This window comes from Triticum aestivum, chromosome 1B (assembly GCF_018294505.1).
Source record: "Triticum aestivum cultivar Chinese Spring chromosome 1B, IWGSC CS RefSeq v2.1, whole genome shotgun sequence".
NCBI lineage: Eukaryota > Viridiplantae > Streptophyta > Magnoliopsida > Poales > Poaceae > Triticum > Triticum aestivum.
Genome location: NC_057795.1, coordinates 398,055,109 through 398,077,901, shown reverse-complemented (window position 1 = coordinate 398,077,901; position 22,793 = coordinate 398,055,109). Strand labels below are relative to the sequence as shown.

Below are 22,793 nucleotides of genomic sequence, written 5' to 3'. Positions count from 1 at the left end.
ATGTATCTAAAACTAAAATATGTCAAGATACATTCATTCCTTCGACAAGTATTTCCAGACAGAGGGAGTACTATTTATCAATAAAAATAACTTTCTATTATTACTTTTTATAAACCTCAAAAAACTTCTAGTATTATTATTTTCACTCATAGCAGCCGTTCCACTTACTTTCACGAATGGGAGTTGTAAAAGGTCCAAGGGGCAGGTACGCAAAAATAGTCACCGCAGGTGCAGAGGGATGCAGGGCAGAGGAGATACATGTGGCTGCCCTTTTCCTCTCTGGAAGCCCTCGCTTTCCGACCGAGGTCGTCGTTTGAACTTTGTCCCTTCTTTTCTTTCAATTAAAAAAAACGCAGCTTGTCTTCTGGCGAAGTTATATCAGAGCAGCGGCCGGCGCCACACCTGCTCCGTTCAGACCTCAGAGTAACACACTTCACTGTGAGGGTTTAGGTACAGCCATTAACGCGGCTGCAAGCACAGGCCCCGGAGCGGAGCCGGAGGGCAGAGGAGCAGATCGGGCATGGCCGGCGGCGAAGGCGCGGAGGGGGCGCGGGCGCTGGACCAGACGCCGACGTGGGCCGTGGTCGCCGTCTGCGCCGTCATCGTCGCCGTCTCCATCCTCCTCGAGGGCATCCTCCACCACCTCGGCCAGGTACGCCCCCAAGCCCCCTTCCCTCCGTTTCCCATCTCTCTGAACCCGCCCAATACATCCCGGCTCACCATTCCTGGGCGCGGTGGTGCCTTGCCTGCAGTGGTTCAGCAAGAGGAAGAAGAAGGCGCTGTTCGACGCCCTGGAGAAGGTTAAATCCGGTACATTTTGCGACACCCCCAAAATTTTCGCTTTGTTTCCTTCCGCGCGTAATCTGCGGCGCCCTGCACCGACCGTCCGTGTGAAGAGGAAAATTTGATGGGCGTTGGTGCTTGCCATGTGCAGAGCTCATGACTCTGGGCTTCATCTCGCTGCTGCTGACTGTCACGGCGAGGTACATATCGCGCATCTGCATCCCGGCGGGGGCCGCCCACACCATGCTGCCCTGCAAGCTCTCCAGGAGCTCGGAACACGGAGAGGGCCACGGCCGACGGCACCTGTCTGAAGAGCCGGCCAACTTCTCATGCCCCAAAGTGAGTTCACTACTGTCAACTACGTGGTTTACATTGTGTTGTAGCAAGGTGTATCACATTGGTTTGGATACCAGTGATTGGGGGGTGAGGGTATCGAGATTGATATTTTATTTTATTTCATCTGTTCGTATTATCTTCAGAAATGGTCTGGTCTTTCCAAAAATGTTTGTTCTTATTCTCGGAATCCCAATGCCATTTCAGGGTATGGTGTCACTCGTTTCAACCGATGGGTTACACCAGCTACATATCTTTGTGTTCTTCCTGGCTGTCTTCCATGTAACGTTCAGCGCTATTACAATGTCCCTGGGCAGAGCAAAGGTAAGGTCTCTACTCCTCGGGCAACATACAGGTGCCTGTTCTGAATTTCCAGAAGTTTTCAAGGATTTCATTTATCTAGACGGAGGGAGTACTAGTTAGTGTACTTGAGCAAGGTTAGAAGCTTGAAATAACTCTGAATTTTTTTGTGCAGACTCGGATATGGAAGGAGTGGGAAAAGGACACTTCCTCCATCACCTATGAATTTTCAGCCGGTAGTCTCTCCATTGATTAGATATTCTTTCATACGCTTTCACTGAAATGTGTAAGCAGCGTAACATGCAATCTTCAGTTTGTCTCTTGTTATGCTAGAAGTCGAATCAAGCTGATAGCTTTTAAATCAGCTTATTTGTAATCTCTTGTGATTTTTTTTTAATCTGTTGGTTACCATTTTTGATATTTTACTTCTCAGACCCATCGAAATTCCGGCTCACTCACCAGACTTCTTTCGTGAGGCAGCACGCAAGCTGTTGGAGCAAAAGCACAATTATGCTCTATGTCGTAAGTTCTCTCATGGCTCCTCCCAACGATGGTTATGAAGTAGCATAATGTATCGAATTTTCAGAGTAAATTGCAAATTTAAGTTCCCAGATTAATATAGGACCTGAAGCTTTGAATATATCTGGCTCAGGCATAACTATTCCTTAATATCTACATTTCTACTGAATATCAAATATCAGTTAGGGCTAACCATTCCACATTTGTACTGAATATCAAATATCAATTAGTACTTACCATAGAAAACAAATTAGTATTTACCATTCTACATTTCTCTTGAATATTAACTATCAAAGGTTTATACTGATTTTTTCCCGACAGGGGAACTCCAGTTCCAAAGTGTTTATACTCATCGGTTAGCAATTCCCGCTAGAAATTACTGAATAGGAGCTCAATGGTTTTCCAAGATCATATAGTGTTTTTCTTATAATAGAACCATAGGCTACACCGAACAGGTGTTAAACTCTAAATAAAGTTTAAAGCATCCTCATTATTTCTTTCCCGCATAATGTATCTAGAAGTGCTTTAGCTGAGGAGCTTGTTATGCTTTGGTTTTATGCAGGTGAGCTTCTTTAGGCAGTTTTTCAGATCTGTTCGGAGGACAGACTACCTGACTTTGCGGCACGGATTCATTGCTGTGAGTAGCTTCATATCTCCAGTAATTTCCTGTTTCTAGCCAACACTGATGATTTATCTTTGCATAGGCTCATTTATCCCCAGGGACTAGGTTCAATTTTCAAAAGTACATCAAGAGATCTTTGCAGGATGATTTCAAGACAGTTGTCGGCATTAGGTAAGGAAGCCTACGAATCATCCTTATTTTCTTCCTAATAACTGAATGACTCATTTGTCACATCATTGTTTTATTAGTCCACCTTTATGGGCCTCTGCTCTGGCTGTTATGCTCTTCAATGTTCATGGTGAGTTCTATATTTCTTTTGATGGAGTTCCTGTGCAATTAGGCACGTTGTAATTTCTAGGACACAGGGATATTTGGGATGCTTTCTGTAAATATGGTGTTTTTTAATTCCAAATTTTTTAATTTTTCAGGGTGGCATAACTTGTTCTGGTTCTCCACAATTCCCCTTGTAGTAAGTTCTTACTATTATACCTTTCACTGTAGCATGTTTTATATTCATGTTGCCAAGTTCCTAACCATGCTTCTGTATATCTAGGTGATTTTAGCTATTGGAACAAAGCTGCAAGCTATAATTGCAAGGATGGCTGTTGAAATTACAGAAAAGCACACAGTTATTCAAGGAATGCCAGTGGTGAAACTCAGCGATGAACATTTTTGGTTCGGAAAGCCTCATATGGTTCTTCACCTTATCCATTTTGCATTATTCCAGGTCAGTTGTCGACCAGACTGAATTATTTTGAAAAGACGAATCTGCATTTAGACCTGAATTGTGTACATTTTAGTACTGTAATAATGGTTCCCCTGCAGAATAGTTTCTTGTTAACTGTAGTAAATTGAACTTGACCTAACATTGTTGCCAGGAAGAAAAGAACAGTTGTAACTAGAGCATACTTGTTTTATTGTCATATAATAATTCAACAGATAATTCAATCCCTAGTCTTCTGCATGCACTTTGGAATCGAGTTTCATGGATAGCGCTGCCAAAATTTCTAATAGCTGTTCTTCATTCTTGCAGAATGCATTTGAAATTACTTATTTCTTCTGGATTTGGGTAAGACTACTATTGACATTTGGAATCATTTTTTATGGCACTACTCTGTCACTACTCTTTGATGATAACTGTTAACTTTCGTGCAGTACGAATTCGGCTTGAGGTCCTGCTTCCATGACAACTTTGAGTTTATCATTGCAAGAGTCTGCCTCGGGTGAGCATCAAATACTTTATCTTCATACTGATCTGTTCCTCAACCATAGTAACAGTGGATGATCCTACTCATATGTGTAGGGGTGTCGTCCAATTTGTGTGCAGCTATATCACGCTTCCACTCCATGCCCTTGTATCTCAGGTACCTACTCACACTGCTCGCCAATGTTCAGTAACTGTCCAACTTCAGATTCTACTAACACTTGCTTAGTTACTTTGATCATCAAACTGTGAAAGCAATTTATCCGCAAATTCGAGGACTAACAGAGGAATGTAATGGTTGTTGTCCAGATGGGATCTTCGATGAAGAGAACCATCTTCGACGAGCAGACGTCGAAGGCCCTGAAGAAGTGGCACAAGACGGTGAAGAAGAAGCAGCAGCAGCAACAGCAGCAGAAGGGGTCATCGCATGCCTCCTCAGAGACGCCAACCACGGACACGCCCGAGGCAGGCCGGCTTAGCCAGTGCCAGTTCGTCGCCGAGGCGGCGCCGGTGGCAAACCGGCACCTCCACCGCTACAAGACCATAGCGCACGTCGGCGCCACCAGGGCGCTCTCCGACTCGGACTGCTCCGACACGGATGCCGAGGCGCAGACGAGGTACCTGATCCCGCCCACGAAGCAGAGGAGCCTGGACTCGGAGGTCCGTGTGGACGTGGACGCGGCGACGCCGGATCACCGTGATAGTTTCTCCTTTCAGAAGCCGCCGCCTGCTCAGAATGCGATGGAGAAATGATCAAACGGGCGTAGGTCGTGCTTAGTATACTAATCAGTACTACTAACTTGTGTTAGATTAGAGGATGAGCAGATCGTCGAGGTGGGTAGGCAACTTTACCGTGCATGTTTTCATTGTTTTGACTAGAGATTAAGGTTAGTGTGCCATTTGGGGTGCATGAGAAGTCACGGGAATTTCGATGGAGTTTTAGGGGAAACAGTTTAATTCCACGTCGCGAATAGAACCCTTGTGCATTGCGTGATGGATGATCCCTAAGGTTAATGATGAATAGTGGTGGGAGTGCCGTGATGTTTCGCCCAACCACCCTCACAACGTGTTCATGCTGAATCCATTCCTCCGTCTGTTGCCGGTGCCTGCAAACTTGCCTAGTGTTAGAGAATCTCCAACATCTGCCAAAACATTCAGGCTGAAGCATTCAGCATGATGCTTGCTTCCCAGATTGCTCAGCTACTCAATCTTCAACATGCCACTTTCCTAACAGACTATGCGACATTGGCGTCAGCTGTAGTTTCTCAAGACCTTATTTCAGATCCAGGTCATTGGACAATCAGACCTCAGCTCGCACATATTAAAGGTTCCACGGCGTTTGATATCACAAGGGTCTACCACATTAACAGAGGCTATAATTTTCGTGCTCATCATCATGCCAAGCTTGCTCTCAAAATTCAGAATACACCTTACAGGTTCAGATGCTTAGGACTAGGCAATGAAGCCTGCCTCAATGCAGTTGTAGCTGCTCTTTCTACTGTGCTTAACTGCACAATTGTACATGTATGCTGTTACTAAATAAATGAAATTTCTCTGTTAAAAAGAACATCTGCCAAAAAAAAACTTCCCGTAAAGTGGTATTACGGGATGACCGTATTGATAGATGAATAAAACTATTGTTTGTATAATGTTTAGCACAGGGTACATGGCTATATATATTGGTAGAAATTGACTTAGACTAGATATTACAACCCGACTTGGACTAGGAAACTTGTGATCCAAGGAATAGTCTAACATCCCCCCCCGCAGTATCAAAGGGAGGCTCGATGACGTTGAAACTGGAACGTATGTCTTGAAATGGCTTAGTAGCAAGTCCTTTGGTGAAGATGTCAGCAAATTGAGCCGTAGTAGGAACATGGAGCACCCGAACTTGTCCAAGAGCCACCTTCTCTCGAACAAAGTGAATATCAATCTCAATGTGTTTGGTCCGGCGATGCTGAACAGGATTTCCAGACATGTAAACATCTGAAATATTATCACAATATACAATAGTAGCCCGCTCAATCGGTTGGTGCAGTTCTAAGAGCAACCGACGAACCCAAATAGTATCAGCGACAGTGGTACTCGGCTTCAGCGGGTGAGCGGGAGACCATAACCTGTCCTTTTGAGGACCAAGAAATCAAATTGTTGCCCGGAAAAACACAAGGATGTGGATCGTCGAGTGTCTGGACAACCAGCCCAGTCTGCATCAGAGTATGCAGTGAGAGAATGAGGAGTGGACTTATTGATGTGAAGATCATGATCAAGAGTACCTTTCAAATACCTATGAACACGTTTGACATGATTATAATGCGGAAGCCGTGGATCATGCATATTGAGACATGCTTGTTGAACAACAAAGGAAATTTCAGGACGAGTGATAGTGAGATATTGGAGAGCCTCGGTTATACTACATTACATAGTAGGATCCTGGAAAGGTTCGCCGTCAGCGAATAGTTTGAAACTAGTATCAACGGGGGTGCAAGAGGACTGATAGTCAAGCATACCAACACGATTAAGAAGATCAAGAGTATACTGACGCTGGGAAAGAAAAAGACCAGAAGAATCACAAAGAACAGCAATGCCCAAAAAAATGATGAAGAGTACCAAGATATGAAGGAAATATGCCCTAGAGGCAATAATAAAGTTATTATTTATTTCCTCATATCATGATAAATGTTTATTATTCATGCTAGAATTGTATTAACCGGAAACATAATACATGTGTGAATACATAGACAAACATAGTGTCACTAGTATCCCTCCACTTGACTAGCTCGTTGATCAAAGATGGTTGTGTTTCCTAACCATAGACATGAGTTGTCATTTGATTAACGGGATCACATCATTAGGAGAATGATGTGATTGACTTGACCCATTCCGTTAGCTTAGCACTTGATCGATTAGTATGTTGCTATTGCTTTCTTCATGACTTATACATGTTCCTATGACTATGAGATTATGCAACTCCCGTTTACCAGAGGAACACTTTGTGTGCTACCAAACGTCACAACATAACTGGGTGATTATAAAGGAGCTCTACAGGTGTCTCCGAAGGTACATTTTGAGTTGGCGTATTTCGAGATTAGGATTTGTCACTCCGATTGTCGGAGAGGTATCTCTGGGCCCTCTCGGTAATGTACATCACTATAAGCCTTGCAATCAATGTAGCTAATGAGTTAGTTGCAGGATGATGCATTACATAACAAGTAAGGAGACTTGCCAGTAACGAGATTGAACTAGGTATTGAGATACCGATGATCGAATCTCGGGCAAGTAACATACCGATGACAAAGGGAATAACGCATGTTGTTATGCGGTTTGACCGATAAAGATCTTCGTAGAATATGTAGGAGCCAATATGAGCATCCAGTGTAACGCCCCGGATTCGATGCGCCAGGTGTTCGCCAGTTATTCGCCGTCGTTGCCATGTCATTTGCTTGCGTGTTGCATTTTATCATGTCATCATGTGCATTTCATTTCGCATACGTGCTCGTCTCATGCATCCGAGCATTTTCCCCATTGTCCGTTTTGCAATCCGACACTCCTATGCCCTCCGGCGTTCCCCTTTTGTCTCTCATTGTGAGTGGGTGTTAAACGTTCTCGGAATGGACCGAGTCTTACCGAGCGGCCTTTGTATAGCACCGGTAGACCGCCTGTCAAGTTTTGTACCATTTGAAGTCCGTTTGATACTCCAACGGTTAACCGCATAGCCCGAAACCCCCCCTTTCTCTTTGCAGCCCAACACCCCTTCCAAACTGGCCCAAAACCCATCTAACCCCCCTCCATGCTCTCGGTCGTTCGATCACGATCGCGTGGCCGAAAACCGCTCCTCATTTGGACACTCCTAGCTCCCTCTACCTATAAATATGTGCCTCCCGTCCAAAAATCGCAGATGAACCCTAGCCAAACTCCTCCCCGCGCCGCCGGAAGCGTCCGCGTCGCGCCGGACATGTCCACCCGCCGCCGCCACATCACTCCGACCAACCCGCTCGTGCCACGTCAACCCCGCCGCCTCGCTGGACCAATCCGGAGCCGCCACCTCCCCCTCGGCCCGCGCCCTCTCTCTCCTCTCCGCGCCGTGGCCCGCGGAGCCCATCCGGGGCCCGCGCGAGCCCGGCCGCGCCACCTCCCGGCCCGAGCGCCGCCCGCGCCCGAGCTCCTCCCCGCCGCCCGCCGGTGCGCCTGGCCGCCGCCGCCCTCTGCCGCGTCTCCGCGCCGGAGATCCCCCGCCGCCTCGCGTCCTCACCGCCGTCCCGAGCCGAAGCTCCACCGGCGCCTCCCCGCGCCGCCGCCGAAGCCCGGCCCCGCCGCCGCCAAGGCGCCCCGCGCCACCACGCCGGCCTCCGCGCAGCGCCTCGCCGTCGGTCGCCTTCCACCCCGCCGTGCCTCCACCTCGACCGGACCTCGCCTGCCGGAGCTCTCCACCGCGTCCCCGCGCCGCCCCACGTCGGGATCCGGCGGATCCGGCGAGATCCGGCCCGGATCCGTCATCTCCGTCCTTCTCTGGCGAACCCCGACGAACCTCGAAATCCATGTAGCCCGAGGTTGACCCCGAAAACGCCCGTCCCCGATATTTTTGACATTATCATGCCATGTTCATCGCATCATATCTCTGCATCCGTAGCTCCGTTTCGTGCGTGTAATATGTCAAATTGTTCGCGTCAATGAGTACATCATTTCATTCCATTGCATCATGTTTATTTGAGTTCATCTTGATGCCTGAATCATCGTTGCAAGAGTGCTTCATGATGTTGTCTGCTGTCTGTTAACAGAACTTGCTCGTTTGTCATTTTTGCCATGATTGATGTGTGCATCCTATGAGGTTGATGTCTACATGTGTTTTGATCTATGCCATGTCTTATTTACAGATGTGCTTACCATGTATTTTTGTGATCAATGTGGTGACTAGCACAAGCATGCAAACTAGGCATCGTGATGTTACTGATTTTAGTCCCTGTTCTGCTGTTATTTTGATGCCATGTAAACTTGATGCTACAGAGAGATCCATGCATATTTTGAGATACTTCAGTAAGGATGTTTTGAACATATGGTTATGTTCTATCCATGCATGCTCCTGTTTGCAATTATGGAGTAGTCTAGCATGTCATTTTCGTGCTCTACTTTTGCTACAAAATGTTTCCTGGCAGATTGTTTACTTGTTATTCAATTTTGCCAAGGTTGTTGTAGTTGATCCTTGCATGCTATGAACTTGTTCTTGACTTGATTTGTTTCATAAACATGTCTTCTTGCTGATGCTATGCTTATCTTGTCATGCAATGACTTGTGGTGAGTGAATCGAGCTTGTTAAGTAGTGTACTTGCTGTTACTGTTTTGCTAGGCTGAATCTGTTATTTCGTGATGCTATGTAAACCTGCTGCTACAAGTCATTCTATGCATAATCTGGAGATGTTCACTAAATATGTTTTGTTCTACATGTCATGCTATAACCATCCATGCCCCTGGTTGCATTTATAGCCTGCTTTAGCTTGTTGTTTCCTTGCTCCAAAGTTGCTTCATAATGTTGCTGCCAGCCTGTTAACATTAAGTTCAGTTGTTACCATGATTGTTGTTAGTGATCCATGTACCCTATGAACTTGCTCTTGCCATGCTTAGCTTCATAAACATGTCTTCTTACTGTTGGTTGCCTTGCCATGCCATGTATTGATCTGTGGTGAGTGGTACAAGCTCATCTACATGCATACTTATCGTTGTTCCTGCCATGTTTAAATCTGTAATATAACTTGCTATGTTTACATGGGTGCCATCATATTTTCTGTTCCTTTTTGGCTCATGGTCAGTAAGGGATTTTTGTTCTATGCAATTATTAGATTCATTAAATGCCTTTGTTTGCCATGATAAGTTCCTGTAACATGTTATTTGATAGCTCTAAACATTGCAACCTGATGTTATTTTCTACAAAGTCTGAACTGTTATTATTTGCTATCTTGCCATGTGTGTTTGAGCATGTTCTAGTGATTTCTGGAGATAGCTCAGTGTTCATGTTTTGTAATGCTTTACCTGTACATCATGTCCATGCCTTTTGTTATCATGTTAGGATGCTGTAGCATATTGTTTTGATGCTTGCAATATGCCTAGTTGCTGTTTTGGGCAGATTGTTGTTATGTCTTGTTTGGAGTGTATGTGTTGCACCGTTGCTCCGTTTTGAGTGTGCTCTATATGAAACTTGCTTAGAATTGCATGTAGCTTCATATTATCATGTTGCATCCATGTTTTGAGGTGTTTGCTTGATGTTTGTATGCATTTTGCATCAATGCCATGTTTAACTTGTTTTGCTCATATCTTCTAGGCCGTAGCTCCGAATTAAATGAACTTTATATGTAACTTGACTAGAATCTCGTGTAGATCATCTTTGTGCATCTTATCTTGCTGTTTAACAACTTGAACATAAAGTTTATTCAGATCTGGACCAATTTCGAAATATGCATATGAGGACTTACAGGAATTGTTATATGTTGTTCCCGGCCTCATTTAAACTTGCCTTGATGTGTTGCTCTTGTTTGCATCATCTCTTGCCATGACTAGCTTCATGTAGCTTGGTCACGCATCATGCTTGAGTGTGCATCATGTCATGTATATGTGTGGTGTGTTTACCGTGTTATGTGCTTCTTCTCGATAGTTCCCGTTTCGTTGCGATCGTGAGGATTCGTTCGTCTACGCTTGGTTCATCTTCGTGGTTTCATCTTCTTCATGGAATCGTTCTTCTTCCTTGCGGGATTTCAGGCAAGATGACCGCTACCCTGGATCTCACTACTATCATTGCTATGCTAGTTGCTTCGTTCTATCGCTTTGCTGCGCTACCTATCACCTGTTTATAAAGCCTCCCGCATTGCCATGAACCTCTAACCTTTGACACCTTTCCTATGTAAACCGTCTTTTGGCTATGTTACCGCTTTGCTCAGCCCCTCTTATAGCGTTGCTAGTTGCAGGTGAAGTTGAAGATTTCTCCATGGTGGACAGGATTTTTGGTTGGGATATCACAATATCTCTTATATTATTAATGCATCTATATACTTTGTAAAGGGTGGAAGACTCGGCCTTATGCCTGGTGTTTTGTTCCACTCTTGCCACCCTAGTTTCCGTCATACCGGTGTTATGTTCCCGGATTTTGCGTTCCTTACGCGGTCGGGTGATTTATGGGACCCCCTTGACAGTTCGCTTTGAATAAAACTCCTCCAGCAAGGCCCAACCTTGGTTTTACCATTTGCCTCACCACCACCTATACCCTTCCCTTGGGTCAGCCAACCCGAGGGTCATCTTTATTTTAGCCCCCCCGGGCCAGTGCGTGTCTAAGTGTTGGTCCGAACCGAGTAGACTGCGGGGCCCCCTTGGGGAAACTCGAGTTCTGGTTTTACTCGTAGGATGTCTCATCCGGTGTTACCCTGAGAACGAGATATGTGCAGCTCCTATTGGGATTTGTCGGTGCATCGGGCGGCTTTGCTGGTCTTGTTTTACCATTGTCGAAATGTCTTGTAAACCGGGATTCCGAGTCTGATCAGGTCTTCCTAGGAGAAGGAATATCCTTCGTTGATCGCGAGAGCTTATCATGGGCTAAGTTGGGACACCCCTGTAGGGTATAATCTTTCGAAAGCCGTGCCTGCGGTTATAGGCAGATGGGAATTTGTTAATGCCCGGTTGTAGATAACTTGACACCAGATCCGAATTAAAACGCATCAACCGTGTGTGTAGCCGTGATGGTCTCTTTTCGGCGGAGTCCGGAAAGTGAACACGGTCTTTGGGTTTTGTTTGACGTAAGTAGGTGTTCAGGATCACCTCTTGATCATTGCTAGTTGACGACCGTTCCATTTGCTCTCTTCCCGCTCTTATTTGCGTATGTTAGCCACCATATCATGCTTAGTCGCTGCTGCAACCTCACCACTTTACCCCTTCCTTTCCCTTTAAGCTTTGCTAGTCTTGATACCCATGGTAATGGGATTGCTAAGTCCTCGTGGCTCACAGATTACTACAACAACAGTTGCAGGTACAGGTTATGCAACGATCATGACGCGAGAGCGATGTTTGCTTGTCTTGGAGTTCTTCTTCTGCTTCTTCGATCAGGGGATAGGTTCCAGGTCGGCAGCCTGGGCTAGCAGGGTGGATGTCGTTTGAGTTTCTGTTTGTGTTTCATCCGTAGTCGGATGATGCTCTTATGTATTGTGATGTTGTATTCATGTGGCATTGTATGCCTTATGCATGTATCCCCATCTATTATGTAATGTTGATGTAATGATATCCACCTTGCAAAAGCGTCTCAATATGCGGGTCTATCCTTGGTGGGACCTTCGAGTTCCTTTTGGATAGGGTTGCATATTGGGCGTGACATCCAGGTTCCGTTATTGGTTATTGACCGGAGACGTGTCCCATTCATGTCTACATAGTTCTCGAACCCGTAGGGTCCGCACACTTAAAGTTTGGTGACGATTGGTATTATGAGTTTTTGTGTTTTGATGTACTGAAGGTAGTTCAGAGTCCCAGATATGATCAAGGACATGACGAGGAGTCTCGAAATGGACGAGAGATAAAGATCGATATATTGGATGACTATGTTCGGACACCGGAAGTGTTTCGGGGAGTTTCAGATGTATACCGGAGTACCAGGGGGTTACGGGAACCCCCAGGGGGGTTAATGGGCCTCATGGGCCCTAAGTGGAGAAGAGGAGGGGCGGCTAGGGCAGGCCGCGCACCCCCTCCCCCTCTAGTCCGAATAGGACATGGAGGGGGGGGCGCCCCCCTTTCCTTCCTCTCATCTCTTCCTTCCTTCCCCCTCCTACTCCAACTAGGAAAGGAGGGAGTCCTACTCCCGGTGGGAGTAGGACTCCTCCCTGGCGTGCCCTCCCCTGGCCGGCCGCCCCCTCCCCCTTGGTCCTTTATATACGGGGGCAGGGGGGCACCTCTAGAGACAACAATTGATCCCTTGGATCTCTTAGCCGTGTGCGGTGCCCCCCTCCACCATAATCCACCTCGATAATATCGTAGCGGTGCTTAGGCGAAGCCCTGTGTCGGTAGAACATCATCATCGTCATCACGCCATCATGCTGATGGAACTCTCCCTCAAAGCTCGGCTAGATCGGAGTTCGAGGGACGTCATCAAGCTGAACGTGTGCTGAACTCGGAGGTGCCGTACGTTCGGTACTTGATCGGTCGGATTGTGAAGACGTACGACTACATCAACCGCGTTGTGCTAACGCTTCCGCATTCGGTCTACGAGGGTACGTGGACAACACTCTCGCCTCTCATTGCTATGCATCACCATGATCTTGCGTGTGCGTAGGAATTTTTTTCAAAATTACTACGTTCCCCAACAATGGCATCCGAGCCTGGTTTTATGCGTAGATGTTATATGCACGAGTAGAACACAAGTGAGTTGTGGGCGATACAAGTCATACTACTTACTAGCATGTCATACTTTGGTTAGGCAGTATTGTTGGATGAAGCGGCCCGAACCAACATTACGCGTACGCTTACGCGAGACTGGTTCTACCGACGTGCTTTGCACATAGGTGGATGGCGGGTGTCAGTTTCTCCAACTTTAGTTGAACCAAGTGTGGCTACACCCGGTCCTTGAGAAGGTTAAAACATCACTAACTTGACGAACTATCGTTGTGATTTTGATGCATAGGTAAGAACGGTTCTTGCTCAGCCCGTAGCAGCCACGTAAAACTTGCAACAACAAAGTAGAGGACGTCTAACTTGTTTTTGTAGGGCATGTTGTGATGTGATATGGTCAAGACGTGATGCTATATTTTATTGTATGAGATGATCATGTTTTGTAACTGAGTTATCGACAACTGGCAGGAGCCATATGGTTGTCGCTTTATTGTATGCAATGCAATTGCCCTGTAATTGCTTTACTTTATCACTAAGCGGTAGCGATAGTCGTAGAAGCAATAGGTGGCGAAACGACAGTGATGCTACGATGAAGATCAAGGTGTCGCGCCGGTGACGATGGTGATCATGACGGTGCTTCGGAGATGGAGATCACAAGCACAAGATGATGATGGCCATATCATATCACTTATATTGATTGCATGTGATGTTTATCCTTTATGCATCTTATTTTGCTTTGATTGATGGTAGTATTATGAGATGATCTCTCACTAAATTTCAAGGTATAAGTGTTCTCCCTGAGTATGCACCATTGCGAAAGTTCTTCGTGCTAAGACACCACGTGATGATCGGGTGTGATAGGCTCTACGTTCAAATACAACGGGTGCAAAACAGTTGCACACGCAGAATACTCAGGTTAAACTTGACGAGCCTAGCATATACAGATATGGCCTCGCAACACTAAGACTGAAAGGTCGAGCGTGAACCATATAGTAGATATGATCAACATAGTGATGTTCACCATTGAAAACTACTCCATCTCACGTGATGATCGGACATGGTTTAGTTGATTTGGATCACGTGATCACTTAGATGATTAGAGGGATGCCTATCTAAGTGGGAGTTCTTAAGTAATATGATTAATTGAATTTAAATTTATCATGAACTTAGTACCTGATAGTATTTTGCTTGTCTATGTTTGTTGTAGATAGATGACTCGTGTTGTTGTTCCGTTGAATTTTAATGCGTTCCTTGAGAAAGCTAAGTTGAAAGATGATGGTAGCAATTACACGGACTGGGTCCGTAACTTGAGGATTATCCTCATTGTTGCACAGAAGAATTACGTCCTGGAAGCACCGCTGGGTGCCAGGCCTGCTGCAGATGCAACTGACGATGTTAAGAACATCTGGCAGAGCAAAGCTGATGACTACTCGATAGTTCAGTGTGCCGTGCTTTATGGCTTAGAACCGGGACTTCAACAACGTTTTGAATGTCATGAAGCATGTGAGATGTTCCAGGAGTTGAAGTTAATATTTCAAGAAAATGCCCGGATTAAGAGATATGAAGTCTCCAATAAGTTCTATAGCTGCAAGATGGAAGAGAATAGTTCTGTCAGTGAACATATACTCAAAATGTCTGGGTATAATAATCACTTGATTCAACTGGGAGTTAATCTTCCTAATGACAGTGTCATTGACAGAATTCTTCAATCACTGCCACTAAGCTACAAGAGCTTCATGATGAACTATAATATGCAAGGGATGAACAAGACTATTCCCGAGCTCTTCGCAATGCTAAAAGCTGCAGAGGTAGAAATCAAAAAGGAGCATCAAGTGTTGATGGTCAACAAGACCACTAGTTTCAAGAAAAAAGGTAAAGGGAAGAAGAAGGGGAACTTCGAGAAGAACGGCAAACAAGTTGCTGCTCAAGAGAATAAACCCAAGTCTGGACCTAAGCCTGAGACTGAGTGCTGCTATTGCAAGCAGACTGGTCACTGGAAGCGGAACTGCCCCAAGTATTTGGCGGATAAGAAGGTGGCAAGATGAACAAAGGTATATGTGATATACATGTTATTGATGTGTACCTTACTAATGCTCACAGTAGCACCTGGGTATTTGATACTGGTTCTGTTGCTAATATTTGCAACTTGAAACAGGGACTACGGATTAAGCGAAGATTGGCTAAGGATGAGGTGACGATGCGTGTGGGAAATGGTTCCAAAGTCGATGTGATCGCGGTCGGCACGCTACCTCTACATCTACCTTTGGGATTAGTTTTAGACCTGAATAATTGTTATTTGGTGCTAGCGTTAAGCATGAACATTATATCTGGATCTTGTTTGATGCGAGACGGTTATTCATTTAAATTAGAGAATAATGGTTGTTCTATTTATATGAGTAATATCTTTTATGGTCATGCACCCTTGAAGAGTGGTCTATTTTTATTGAATCTCGATAGTAGTGATACACATATTCATAATGTTGAAGCCAAAAGATGCAGAGTTGATAATGATAGTGCAACTTATTTGTGGCCCTGCCGTTTGGGTCATATTGGTGTAAAGCGCATGAAGAAACTTCATACTGATGGACTTCTGGAATCACTTGATTATGAATCACTTGGTACTCGCGAACCATGCCTCATGGGCAAGATGACTAAAACGCCGTTCTCCGGAACTATGGAGCGAGCAACAGATTTGTTGGAAATCATACATACTGATGTATGTGGTCCAATGAACATTGAGGCTCGCGGAGGGTATCATTATTTTCTCACCTTCACAGATGATTTGAGCAGATATGGGTATATCTACTTAATGAAACATAAGTCTGAAACATTTGAAAAGTTCAAAGAATTTCAGAGTGAAGTGGAAAATCATCGTAACAAGAAAATAAAGTTTCTATGATCTAATCGTGGAGGAGAATATTTGAGTTACAAGTTTGGTTTACATTTGAAACAATGCGGAATAGTTTCACCACTCACGCCACCCGGAACACGACAATGTAATGGTGTGTCTCAACGTCGTAATCATACTTTACTAGATATGGTGCAATCTATGATGTCTCTTACCGATTTATGCTTTAGAGACGACCGCATTCACGTTAAATAGGGCACCATCAAAATCCATTGAGACGACGCCTTATGAACTGTGGTATGGCAAGAAACCAAAGTTGTCATTTCTTAAAGTTTGGGGCTACGATGCTTATGTGAAAAAACTTCAACCTGATAAGCTCGAACCCAAATCGGAGAAATGTGTCTTCATAGGATACCCAAAGGGAACTATTGGGTACACCTTCTATCACAGATCTTAAGGCAAGACTTTTGTTGCTAAATTTGGATCCTTTCTAGAGAAGGAGTTTCTCTCGAAAGAAGTGAGTGGGAGGAAAGTAGAACTTGATGAGGTAACTTTACATGCTCCCTTATTGGAAAGTAGTTAATCACAGAAACCGGTTCCTGTGACGACTACACCAATTAGTGAGGAAGCTAATGATATTGATCATGAAACTTAAGATCAAGTTACTACTGAACCTCGTAGGTCAACCAGAGTAAGATCCGCACCAGAGTGGTACGGTAATCCTATTCTGGAGGTCATGTTACTTGACCATGGTGAACCTACGAACTATGAGGAAGCGATGATGAGCCCAGATTCCGCAAAATGGCTTGAGGCCATGAAATCTGAGATGGGATCCATGTATGAGAACAAAGTATGGACTTTGGTTGACTTGCCCGATGACCGGCAAGCCATCGAGAATAAATTGATCTTCAAGAAGAAGACTGACGCTGATGGTAATGTTACTGCCTACAAAGCTCGACTTGTTGTGAAAGGTTTTAGACAAGTTCAAGGGGTTGACTAGGATGAGACTTTCTCACCCGTAGCAATGCTTAAGTCTGTCCGAATCATGTTAGCAATTGCCGCATTTTATGATAATGAAATATGGCAAATGGATGTCAAAACTGCATTCTGAATGGATTTCTAGAAGAAGAGTTGTATATGATGCAACCAGAAGGTTTTGTCGATCCGAAAGGTGCTTAGAAAGTGTGCAAGCTCCAACGATCCATTTATGAACTGGTGCAAGCCTCTCGGAGTTGGAATAAACACTTTGATAGTGTGATCAAAGCATATGGTTTTATACAGACTTTTGGAGAAGCCTGTATTTACAAGAAAGTGAGTGGGAGCTCTGTAGCATTTCTGATATTATATGTAGATGACATATTGTTGATTGGAAATGATATAGAATTTCTGGATAGCATAAAAGGATACTTGACTAAAACTTTTTCAATGAAAGACCTCGGTGAAGCTGCTTATATATTAGGCATCAAGATCTATAGAGATAGATCAAGACGCTTAATTGGACTTTCACAAAGCACATACCTTGATAAAGTTTTGAAAAAGTTCAAAATTGGTCAAGCAAAGAAAGGGTTCTTGCCTGTATTACAAGGTGTGAAGTTGAGTCAGACTCAATGCCCGACCACCAAAAAAGATGAAGAGAAAATGAAAGATTTTCCCTATGCTTCAGCCATAGGCTCTATCATGTATGCAATGCTATGTACCAGACCTGATGTATGCTTTGCAATAAGTTTAGCAGGGAGGTACCAAAGTAATCCAGGAGTGGATCACTGGACATCGGTCAAGAATATCCTGAAATACCTGAAAAGGACTAAGGATATGTTTCTCGTTTATGGAGGTGACAAAGAGCTAGTCGTAAATGGTTACGTCAATGCAATCTTTGACACTGATTCGGACGATTCTAAATCACAAACCGGATACATGTTTATATTGAATGTTGGAGCTATCAGTTGGTGCAGTTCTAAACAAAGCGTCGTGGCGGGATCTACATGTGAAGTGGAGTACATAGCTGCTTCGGAAGCAGCAAATGAAGGAGTCTGGATGAAGGAGTTCATATCCGATCTAGGTGTCATACCTAGTGCATCGGGTCCAATGAAAATCTTTTGTGACAATACTGGTGCAATTACCTTGGCAAAGGAATCTAGATTTCACAAGAGAACCAAGCACATCAAGAGACGCTTGAATTCCATCCGGGACCAAGTCCAGGTGGGAGACATAGAGATTTGCAAGATACATACGAATCTGAATGTTGCAGACCCGTTGCCTAAGCCTCTTTCATGAGCAAAACATGATCAACACCAAGGCTCCATAGGTGTTAGAATCATTACTATGTAATCTAGATTATTGACTCTAGTGCAAGTGGGAGACTGAAGGAAATATGCCCTAGAGGCAATAATAAAGTTATTATTTATTTCCTCATATCATGATAAATGTTTATTATTCATGCTAGAATTGTATTAACCGGAAACATAATACATGTGTGAATACATAGACAAACATAGTGTCACTAGTATCCCTCTACTTGACTAGCTCGTTGATCAAAGATGGTTGTGTTTCCTAACCATAGACATGAGTTGTTATTTGATTAACGGGATCACATCATTAGGAGAAAGATGTGATTGACTTGACCCATTCCGTTAGCTTAGCACTTGATCGATTAGTATGTTGCTATTGCTTTCTTCATGACTTATACATGTTCCTATGACTATGAGATTATGCAACTCCCGTTTACCAGAGGAACACTTTGTGTGCTACCAAACGTCACAACATAACTGGGTGATTATAAAGGAGCTCTACAGGTGTCTCCGAAGGTACATTTTGAGTTGGCGTATTTCGAGATTAGGATTTGTCACTCCGATTGTCGGAGAGGTATCTCTGGGCCCTCTCGGTAATGTACATCACTATAAGCCTTGCAATCAATGTAGCTAATGAGTTAGTTGCAGGATGATGCATTACATAACAAGTAAAGAGACTTGCCAGTAATGAGATTGAACTAGGTATTGAGATACCGATGATCGAATCTCGGGCAAGTAACATACTGATGACAAAGGGAACAACGCGTGTTGTTATGCGGTTTGACCGATAAAGATCTTCGTAGAATATGTAGGAGCCAATATGAGCATCCAGTGTAACGCCCCGGATTCGATGCGCCAGGTGTCCGCCAATTATTCGCTGTCGTTGCCATGTCATTTGCTTGCGTTTTGCATTTTATCATGTCATCATGTGCATTTCATTTCGCATACGTGTTCGTCTCATGCATCCGAGCATTTTCCCCGTTGTCCGTTTTGCAATCCGACACTCCTATGCCCTCCGGCGTTCCCCTTTTGTCTCTCGTTGTGAGTGGGTGTTAAACGTTCTCGGAATGGACCGAGTCTTGCCAAGCGGCCTTTGTATAGCACCGGTAGACCGCCTGTCAAGTTTCGTGCCATTTGGAGTCCGTTTGATACTCCAACGGTTAACCGCGTAGCCCGAAACCCCCCCTTTCTCTTTGCAGCCCAACACCCCTTCCAAACTGGCCCAAAACCCATCTAACTCCCCTCCATGCTCTCGGTCGTTCGATCACGATCGCGTGACCGAAAACCGCTCCTCATTTGGACACTCCTAGCTCCCTCTACCTATAAATATGTGCCTCCCGTCCAAAAATCGCAGATGAACCCTAGCCAAACTCCTCCCCGCGCCACCGGAAGCGTCCGCGTCGCGCCGGACATGTCCACCCGCCGCCGCCACATCACTCCGACCAACCCGCTCGCGCCACGTCACCCCCGCCGCCTCGCTGGACCAATCCGGAGCCGCCACCTCCCCCTCGGCCCGCGCCCTCTCTCTCCTCTCCGCGCCGCGGCCCGTGGAGCCCATCCGGGGCCCGCGCGAGCCCGACCGCGCCGCCGCCCGGCTCGAGCGCCGCCCGGCCCGAGCGCCGCCCGCGCTCGAGCTCCTCCCCGCCGCCCGTCGGTGCGCCTGGCCGCCGCCGCCCTCCGCCGCGTCTCCGCGCCGGAGATCCCCCACCCACTCGCGTCCTCACCGCCGTCCCGAGCCGAAGCTCCACCGGCGCCTCCCTGCGCCACCGCCGAAGCCCGGCCCCGCCGCCGCCAAGGCGCCCCGCGCCACCGCGCCGGCCTCCGTGCAGCGCCCCGCCGTCGGTCGCCTTCCACCCCGCCGCGCCTCCACCTCGACCGGACCTCGCCTGCCGGAGCTCTCCACCGCGTCCCCGCGCCGCCCCACGTCGGGATCCGGCCGGATCCGGCGAGATCCGGCCCGGATCCGTCATCTTCGTCCTTCTCCAGCGAACCCCGGCGAACCTCGAAATCCATGCAGCCCGAGGTTGACCCCGAAAACGCCCGTCCCCGATATTTTTGACATTATCATGCCATGTTCATCGCATCATATCTCTGCATCCGTAGCTCCGTTTCGTGCGTGTAATATGTCAAATTGTTCCTCTCAACGAGTACATCATTTCATTCCATTGCATCATGTTTATTTGAGTTCATCTTGATGCCCGAATCATCGTTGCAAGAGTGCTTCATGATGGTGTCTGCTGTCTGTTAACAGAACTTGCTCTTTTGTCATTTTTGCCATGGTTGATGTGTGCATCCTATGAGGTTGATGTCTACATGTGTTTTGATCTATGCCATGTCTTATTTACAGAGGTGCTTACCATGTATTTTTGTGATCAATGTGGTGACTAGCACAAGCATGCAAACTAGGCATCGTGATGTTACTAATTTTAGTCCCTGTTCTGCTGTTATTTTGATGCCATGTAAACTTGATGCTACAGAGAGATCCATGCATATTTTGAGATACTTCAGTAAGGATGTTTTGAACATATGGTTATGTTCTATCCATTCATGCCCCTGTTTGCAATTATGGAGTAGTCTAGCATGTCATTTTCGTCCTCTACTTTTGCTACAAAATGGTTCCTGGCAGATTGTTTACTTGTTATTCAATTTTGCCAAGGTTGTTGTAGTTTATCCTTGCATGCTATGAACTTGTTCTTGACTTGGTTTGTTTCATAAACATGTCTTCTTGCTGATGCTATGCTTATCTTGTCATGCAATGACTTGTGGTGAGTGAATCGAACTTGTTAAGTAGTGTACTTGCTGTTACTGTTTTGCTAGGCTGAATCTGTTATTTCGTGATGCTATGTAAACCTGCTGCTACAAGTCATCCAATGCATAATCTGGAGATGTTCACTAAATATGTTTTGTTCTACATGTCATGCTATAACCATCCATGCCCCTGGTTGCATTTATAGCCTGCTGTAGCTTGTTGTTTCCTTGCTCCAAAGTTGCTTCATAATGTTGCTGCCAGCCTGTTAACATTAAGTTCAGTTGTTACCATGATTGTTGTTAGTGATCCATGTACCCTATGAACTTGCTCTTGCCATGCTTAGCTTCATAAACATGTCTTCTTACTGTTGGTTGCCTTGCCATGCCATGTATTGCTCTGTGGTGAGTGGTACAAGCTCATCTACATGCCTACTTATCGTTGTTCCTGCCATGTTTAAATCTGTAATATAACTTGCTATGTTTACATGGGTGCCATCATATTTTCTGTTCCTTTTTGGCTCATGGTCAGTAAGGGACTTTTGTTCTATGCAATTATTAGATTCACTAAATGCCTTTGTTTGCCATGATAAGTTCCTATAACATATTGTTTGATAGCTCTAAACATTGCAACCTGATGTTATTTTCTGCAAAGTCTGAACTGTTATTATTTGCTATCTTGCCATGTGTGTTTGAGCATGTTCTAGTGATTTCCGGAGATAGCTCAGTGTTCATGTTTTGTAATGCTTTACTTGTACATCACGTCCATGCCTTTTGTTATCATGTTAGGATGCTGTAGCATATTGTTTTGATGCTTGCAATATGCCTAGTTGCTGTTTTGGGCAGATTGTTGTTATGTCTTGTTTGGAGTGTATGTGTTGCACCGTTGCTCCGTTTTGAGTGTGCTCTATATGAAACTTGCTTAAAATTGAATGTAGCTTCATATTATCATATTGCATCCATGTTTTGAGGTGTTTGCTTGATGTTTGTATGCATTTTGCATCAATGCCATGTTTAACTTGTTTTGCTCATATCTTCTAGGCCGTAGCTCCGAATTAAATGAACTTTATATGTAACTTGACTAGAATCTCGTGTAGATCATCATTGTGCATCTTAACTTGCTATTTAACAACTTGAACATAAAGTTTATTCAGATCTGGACCAATTTCTAAATATGCATATGAGGACTTACCGGAATTGTTATATGTTGTTCCCGGCCTCATTTAAACTTGCCTTGATGTGTTGCTCTTGTTTGCATCATCTCTTGCCATGAGTAGCTTCATGTAGCTTGGTCATGCATCATGCTTGAGTGTGCATCATGTCATGTATATGTGTGGTGTGTTTACCGTGTTATGTGCTTCTTCTCGATAGTTCCCATTTCGTTGCGATCGTAAGGATTCGTTCGTCTATGCTTGGTTCGTCTTCGTGGTTTCATCTTCTTCATGGACTCGTTCTTCTTCCTTGCAGGATTTCAGGCAAGATGACCGCTACCCTGGATCTCACTACTATCATTGCTATGCTAGTTGCTTCGTTCTATCGCTTTGCTGCGCTACCTATCACCTGTTTATCAAGCCTCCCACATTGCCATGAACCTCTAACCTTTGACACCTTTCCTATGCAAACCGTTGTTTGGCTATGTTACCGCTTTGCTCAGCCCCTCTTATAGCGTTGCTAGTTGCAGGTGAAGTTGAAGATTTCTCCATGGTGGACATGATTTTTGGTTGGGATATCACAATATCTCTTATATTATTAATGCATCTATATACTTGGTAAAGGGTGGAAGACTCGGCCTTATGCCTGGTG

The 22,793-nt window shown here is 45.1% G+C and overlaps 1 protein-coding gene across 1 annotated transcript; it reads left to right on the top strand.

The window, feature by feature from the left end:
• Positions 1–321: 321 nt before the first annotated feature.
• LOC100682514 (MLO-like protein 9) lies at positions 322–4,755 on the top strand. Its single transcript, XM_044546801.1, has 15 exons — positions 322–652; positions 753–810; positions 935–1,122; positions 1,324–1,440; positions 1,592–1,652; positions 1,850–1,938; positions 2,498–2,572; positions 2,640–2,728; positions 2,806–2,855; positions 2,986–3,026; positions 3,111–3,284; positions 3,591–3,626; positions 3,713–3,780; positions 3,861–3,921; positions 4,071–4,755. The coding sequence occupies exons 1-15, from the start codon at positions 521–523 to the stop codon at positions 4,512–4,514; spliced, it is 1,683 nt and encodes a 560-aa protein (XP_044402736.1). The 5' UTR covers positions 322–520; the 3' UTR covers positions 4,515–4,755.
• Positions 4,756–22,793: the final 18,038 nt, after the last annotated feature.